This window comes from Brachyhypopomus gauderio, chromosome 7 (assembly GCF_052324685.1).
Source record: "Brachyhypopomus gauderio isolate BG-103 chromosome 7, BGAUD_0.2, whole genome shotgun sequence".
Taxonomy (NCBI): domain Eukaryota; kingdom Metazoa; phylum Chordata; class Actinopteri; order Gymnotiformes; family Hypopomidae; genus Brachyhypopomus; species Brachyhypopomus gauderio.
In genome coordinates this window covers 10,879,886-10,887,385 of record NC_135217.1, presented here as the reverse complement: position 1 = coordinate 10,887,385, position 7,500 = coordinate 10,879,886, and the positions used below count along the sequence as shown (strand labels likewise).

The 7,500-nt window shown below is 42.4% G+C and overlaps 2 protein-coding genes across 4 annotated transcripts in view; both read left to right on the top strand.

The window, feature by feature from the left end:
* Window positions 1-361, top strand: part of LOC143518825 (macrophage-capping protein-like) — a 4,984-nt gene extending 4,623 nt beyond the window's left edge. For all 3 annotated transcript variants that reach the window (XM_077011629.1, XM_077011630.1, XM_077011628.1), the window contains one exon: window positions 151-361. In XM_077011629.1, the coding sequence (XP_076867744.1) occupies window positions 151-216 (66 nt within the window). In that variant the 3' untranslated portion in view covers window positions 217-361. The remainder of the gene's footprint in view (window positions 1-150) is intronic.
* A 6,761-nt stretch (window positions 362-7,122) lies between these two features.
* The window catches only part of LOC143518824 (butyrophilin subfamily 3 member A1), a 5,349-nt gene continuing 4,971 nt past the window's right edge, over window positions 7,123-7,500 (top strand). The window contains exon 1 of the mRNA XM_077011626.1: window positions 7,123-7,204. The gene's annotated coding sequence lies outside the window, so the exon portion shown is untranslated. The remainder of the gene's footprint in view (window positions 7,205-7,500) is intronic.

The window sequence follows — 7,500 nt, the reverse complement described above, 5'->3', positions numbered from 1 at the left end:
CAGGCTGCAAAAACATCCAGCCATTTTAATCCATTTGTGTGTGTTTGTGTGTGTGAGAGAGGAAGAGAGAGAGAGAGAGAGAGAGAGAGAGAAAGAGAGTATATGGAATATATTTGTATACGTATAAATTGAATTTCCCTTTTATTGCAGGTCGAGATTCTTCCTCAAGGGCGTGAATCCATCCTCTTCAAGCAGTTTTTCAAGAGCTGGAGTTAAATGCTCACACATGCACACACACACACACACACACACACACACACACACACACACACAGTATGCAGCCTTCTGTTGTCCCTCACCCTCGCTGTGCTTTATATGGTCTGCACCACTTGAGGTCTGAGCAGTCGGCTGCGTTACTAAAGGAGAACCAAAATAATTCCAGAATATTTGAGCTAATCTCATTAAATGCTTAAAGCTTTCTAAAAACTCTGATAAGGTGCTGTTGTGCAACAGCAGTACAAAATCAGTCAATAAAAAAATGGAAATTGAAAGGAATGTGTCTGTACATTATGTTCTCTTGGTTTCTAGGCAATGCGGGCTGTAGTTTGATTGGCATCATTGGCCTTGATCAGTCCTACAGCTCAGAGCCAGGGTCAGTGTCCAGGCCTGGGGTAGGTCCACACATAGGGACAGTGTCCAGGCCTGGGGTAGATCCACACATAGGGACAGTGTCCAGGCCTGGGGTAGATCCACACATAGGGACAGTGTCCAGGCCTGCGGTAGATCCACACATAGGGTCAGTGTCCAGGCCTGCGGTAGATCCACACATAGGGTCAGTGTCCAGGCCTGCGGTAGATCCACACATAGGGACAGTGTCCAGGCCTGGGGTAGATCCACACATAGGGACAGTGTCCAGGCCTGGGGTAGATCCACACATAGGGACAGTGTCCAGGCCTGCGGTAGATCCACACATAGGGACAGTGTCCAGGCCTGCGGTAGATCCACACATAGGGACAGTGTCCAGGCCTGCGGTAGATCCACACATAGGGTCAGTGTCCAGGCCTGGGGTAGATCCACACATAGGGACAGTGTCCAGGCCTGCGGTAGATCCGCAGATAGGGTCAGTGTCCAGGCCTGCGGTAGATCTATAGACAGGGTCAGTGTTCAAGCCACATTCAGGGCTTATAAAGAACTAGTTATTCACAAGCATGTGGAATTACAGTCTGGACCCACCAGACTGTAGTTTATCAGGTATATTGAACTTTATTCCAATTTCTTTTTACACATATTTCAATTAATAAACCAAAAAAGGAAGATATATGAAGACTCTACTGCAATATGTTTTGTTGTTGTTGTTCTGATTGTAACTCTAAAATACAGCATGAATGATTAATCAGCATCAGCAGTTATGCCATTGTCCTTACTTGAAGATTTTGATTGCACAAAACAAACCATCAAAGCCCCGTATCAAGTTGCCAACGTTATCTCGGCTATTAGCAGTCTTGCAGTTTGCATAAGCTCTTTCTTGAATTTTCCATTTATAACGTGTGTATCGTCCATATAAAAATGAAAGTTGACTTTATGTTGGTAAAAACACATAAAACGGGAATAATAAAGGACCTTGAGGAAGTATAAAGTGTTCTATTAACTTCAGAAAATTCACATTTACACTAACATATTGCTATTGGTCTGTCAAGAGAGACAGAGAGAGAGAGTTTAGTAATGCTTGCAGTTTTGTTTAAATGTCATGCTCAATAATCTCAAATGCTCCACTGAGATCCAATAAAGCCAAAAAAACGTTGGCGCAATCAGACGCCAGTAGCAGTTCAGTGACGTGGCTACAGGGTAAAGACCAAATTCTAACATTTTATTGTTATTATTTCTATTGTTCAAAAGGGGGCAGCTCCATTCCAAACCCCCAGAAAGTACTTGGAGGAACTGACAAATTAGTCGTGATATACGATTTAAAAGGCATGCAAAGCTGTAATGCGCGTGTGGGTTACATGCTGTGGCTTCCTGCACTCAGAGGTCAGACCATTATTTTCACTAAGACAACATGCCCTCTTTAGTAGCAACAGTTTGTCACGTTGAAAACACTTAAGCATGAGAGAAAAAATGGGCCTGTTTCCCAGTTCTGTTTCACAGACAGCTGACCCATACGATTTCTTGTCGTATACACACACACCACACAGATGCTATTGGACTAACAAACAAGTTCATCTGTTTGTTAATTCAGGTTTTCCATTTAAGCTGCTCCATAACAGATGTACTGTCCTTCCTGTAATTTGTAATTTATGATTTACAGCATATGGTCCTGTTAGTATTGGGTCAAAAAATAAGACTCTCGTGTTCCCCACATCACTGTGTTTGAATGTTACGTGCACAACAAAGTTTCATGTGCGTGAGTGACTGTGTTCTTGTCAATTCATTATGAGGGCAGTTTATATAAATTACTGTTCTTATTAACTTGTTTGTCAAATCACTGCTCTTTTCTCTCATTAGTGGGTTTCATGCAATGACTACTACTACTACTACTCCTAATATTACATTTATATAGCCATTTTCTTAGATGGTATGTGACTCAATATGCCAAAGTGATTCACAAGTACTTCCATTAAGGACATAAAACTGCACATACAAATTTTGCCAGTTGCTAAGATGGAGAATCTTGAATGAACTATGAGCCAAGCTGAATTACAAAAGGAAAGTGAGTGTGATAAATGAGAATCACCTTAGAGTGAATTAATAGCATGTAATTGTGTGCAAAATTTTACAAAGAACTTACACAAGAGCAACTCTAAAATGAAAAAGGAACCCTAAAAATATATCTTGAGCTTGAGCCTGCAGGTGCTTGAGGAATTTCAGTAGGTAGGGGCCCACATATCTTAGGAGCAGAAAACATTCATGCACATTTTTTTTCTGGATCATTATTCTCTGGGAGATTCACCGACACACATATGCAGTCATCGAACAATAGCTCATTATATAGCTTGGCTTAGCTTACCATTACTTATCAGGTAAGTAACATTCAACATTCAACACATAAGAAGACAATTTGCACCGATGAGATAGGCTACATTATCACAACATAGCTGCTCCTCACTATCAGATGTTATTGTTGCTGGTGCTCAAGTGCTGGTGCATGTCTGAACATCTGCTCTGAACATCTGCTTGGGACTGCATGGGACCACCTCCTCTGGTTGCCACTGGAGTGAGTTTCACAATGGTTTCGATTTTTTCATGCCACCACTGGCTTATTGCCCAGTTTCACCACACAGAATAATATGACAACAACTCATTAGACTTCTTTGGACACATTCGTGGCAGCCATGATGTTTTCCATTTTTGCTGGCTGATACTTACTGACAGAACACAGTAGATACTCACATGTTATGTAAGTTCGCATGTAATATGTGGGAGCAAGACCAAAAGAGAAGTAAAAAAACACAACTAGGTGATAACAGACAATACATGCAGCAACCAAGGAGAAGATGTGGTCACAATACCTACAATCAGACAGCAGAGAAACATCCAGTATGCTCATGAGCCAGGGACAATACTCCCCAATAAACAAATGGTTCAACAGACCATATAGGGACACTGATATTGGAGGCAGGTGAAAACTATTCAGGATATAGTAGATAAAGCAGTGAGACATACCCCTCAGTACAATTTTGTCATCACTGCTTAGAAGACCAAATGATCATTACATACATACAGCATCATGCATCATACAGCATAATGTGGTACTCATAGTGTCCATCAGAGGTGATTAAAGCAGCTTTCCACTGATTCCCCTCCTTAAGATTGTAAGTGCATCTAAATTCAAGCGTAGTAAAGAACTAAACCCAGGTACTTGCTCTAAAGCCTCAGACACTAACAGCAAAGGATAGATATACTTCTTTGTGATTTGGTCCCAGCCTGGACAGTGACCTACATCTTTCTTCTCAACAAAGAAAAAACCTGTTGCCACAAGCAATAAAGACACACTAATAAACCTGTGTCCTAATGCCTCCCAGATGTACAGCACTCCTCCATGGCCTCGTTCTCTGCTTGAGTTAAGGGGGACGCTCTACGGGGAGAACTACAGGGAATACTAAAATCTCTAACATCAACGACATCATATGGTCAGTAGTAGACAGACTTGTGGCATTATTACATAACAGCTGTTTCAAAAGAACGATTTCTGACCAACTCCTGTGTGGGAACATTCCTCATTTCATCCAGAAGTTGGTGTCTGAGTTTTATGTGTATCTTTGTAATCTAATTCCAAGAGCACTTGGGCATTTTGAAAAGCAAAAGTGCCGACTCATTCCAACCAAGCAACAGCTGCTTTGACAAATCCAAGACATTCCCCATTTGTTCATCGTAAGAGTAATTATGTGCATTCGGCCAGACTACTATAAACCCAATCAAACGGGACAGTCATGGCCTGGTGGTAGGGAACTGGTCTTGTGACCGGAGGGTTGTGGGTTTGATTCCCAGGCCTGAGGCCATGACTGAGGTGCCCTTGAGCAAGGCACCTAACCCCAACTGCTCCCCGGGCGCCGGGCTAGGGCTGCCCACCACTGTGGGCACGTGTGATCCACAGCCCCCTAGTAATCACTAGTGTGTGTGTGTGTGTGTGTGTGTTCTAACTGCACAGATGGGTTAAAAGTGGAGGACAAATTTCGATTGCGGTGTAAAAATCAGAATTGACAAAATACGGCACACAGTTTTAAATGCTTTACCAGCGAGATGATACGTAACAAAGGACATCTGTGCCTGACCATGGGAATCTCAGTTATTAGAATAGTCAGGATCACCATCAAGTGAATCTGATTGGGGTGGGGGGGTCATATTGAGCTGGTGGAGATGGCGAACTAGTGGTGAAACGTTCTGTAAACAAATATACAGACAGGCGCTCATAAGTAAAAGTAAACACATGGGTTTAAATGAGAGAGGAGCAGTACAGCAACACTATCAAAAAACAGGCAGAGTCCACGATAGTAAACATAACGAGCTCAAGGCTAAAAGGAAGTCAAAACCAGATCCAGGTCAGAACCATACAACCATACAAACCAGCATCCAAAGCAAAGGGATAACAGAAAACCTCGAGTCAGTAAACAGGGTCAGAGACACAATTCCTACAATCAGACAGTAGAGAAGGACTCAGTATGCTCACAAATAAACAGCAATACTCCCCATCAACAACCGAGTTAACAGAGTATATATAAGGACATTGGCATTACAAACAGTTGAAAAGTATAAATATTACTGTATAAATATATAATAAATATAAGTATAAAGACAGGAGATAAGGAAGTGAGTCATTGTTGGCATATGGGGAAAACATGGGTTTCTGGGAGGTGGAGTCCACTGACATGGTGGAGCCTGTCGGGAAGATGGAATGCAGCTGAGAGAAACCAATGGGGACAATCTGCTCACGCTGGATGTTTATTCTTTCCACTGCATTTGCACCTACAATAAAAAATGCATGAAATAACAAAATAACATGGTCAGTGTTTTTGAATTTTTTTGACAGCTCCTTCAAAATGATGGAAGTGCAAAGGTCAAGTTGAGCGTTTTAAACTTCTGGAACGTTCATGTTGGATCCACCCTGAATGTGGTACAGACTTATTCTGCCCTGGTGCCTACTGAACCTGGATAACCGCCCAGCCCAGCTGGGGAGCAAACACAGCATGACGTATTAGATACTGAAATAGCACCAAAACAGTGACCTGGGTTTTGAAGGCTTCACATGATGGAGGATTTTTGTTTTGCTGTTTTTGTTCCGTGCCATGATACACAGAGTGGGATCAAAGAGATTCATTGGATTCATAACATTTATTTATTTTTTATCCTGCACATTGCAGGCTGACTCTCCTGATATGAATGAAACCTGATCTTGTACTATCAGTTCATAGGCCAATAGTGAAAATCTACTGAAAACAGCCTCTAGGAATTCTAGTAAACTAGACCTATGGTGTGAATATGTGTGTGCAGAGGCGGTCTTTGCATAGAGGCGTGGCTAGGCAACTGCCTTGAGCCCCTCCCACTGCAGCCCACTGTAGGGGCCCTCTGACTAGCTAACTTATTTCTCGCATATTAATGTTGATGGGCCCCCTAGCTAAATTCGCCTTGAGCCCCCAAATTGCTAAGTCCGCCACTGTGTGTGTGTTGTTATGGTTTTGTGTTGTAGATGTTATTTTGATGTTTATTTTATTTGTTACTTCAGATAAGGTGTGACGGTCATCAGATTCCTCCTAATATCTGGAACATGAGAATGGATGGGTACATGGTCTTCACTCAACAACCCACAGTACAACAGCTACGCTCACAGTATAACTGTGGGGTACAATGACCAATTTCTGCACAGAAAATGTTCCAGTCTTGCCTGCGGAGACAATAACAGCAGACAACAACACAGCTTCCTTTAGCTGAATGCATTTACAGTGGGCGATGGCACATCAGCGCTTGACTAGTGATGGCTTGGAAAAGGTTGTTTATTCTGACGCTAGACATGGCATGCATAACAAGACAAGATGGACTCCTCATGCATGGAACTGTACAGGCCAGAGGAGATAGCAGCCTTCATCTGTAATACACTGGACCAACAAATATCTGCAGACTGAACCTTTAATGCCAGGGCTTATTTAACATCATAGACGACTGTGCTCAGCCATTCATGACGGCCCGAGTTGACGGACACTTTCAGGAAGGCAATTCTCCCAGTCCATCTGCAAGAAGCAGCCAGGAGAGGTGCAAGGAATATCCAGGTGAAATAATGACCTTGCCACCAAAGACCACTCAAATCAGTCCTGCAGACCATCTTTGGGACAACCCCCCCTGTTAAGGGGAGCAACCAATCATCCACCATGAGCAGTGGCACGACGCTCTGATGGCTGTATGGTCACCTTTAAAACTGGGGTGTTGTAGACACTTGTTCCATCACAGCCACAATGTGCTAGTTATTAATGCTAAAGATTTTCCAGTATGGTACTCAACAGGGGTGTCAAATTCTGGAATTTTATGCATAATACATTTAAAACTTTATGAACATCCCAAACTCTAATGACCTCAGTAACGTAATCCAGTAAAGACAGGATCGACACGAAAAAGGAAGTGTGCAAAGGTCGCCTGTGCGTCGTAAATCCCTTGAAGCAAACAAGCGGCAGGGTCAAGTGCCACTCTGCCGTTCTGTTCCACGTCGCCGCACGCCGGGCTGTCTCGCCAGTCTCTTCAGGGGAGCCACCGAGGTCTGACAGCAGCTTTTTTAAGGCTCGTGAGTCATTCTAGTCTATTTTATATGGAGAGTGTCTGTTTTTTATAAATAGGATCACATTTTATCAAGTTTGAGATTCATGGAGACCGGTTATTCTATTAGATTTACCTATTAACCTTAGGTTAACCTATTCTTGTTAGCTAAGGATACTTTTTTCAGTAGACAACTACAGCACTTTTGTGAGTTACTCTGGATAAGTCTGCTAAATGCCATAAATGTAAATAAATACATATTTAAATAGATGTAAACTGCCTAATTACCTAATACTGTACCAATTATTTGTCAATCTTCAATTA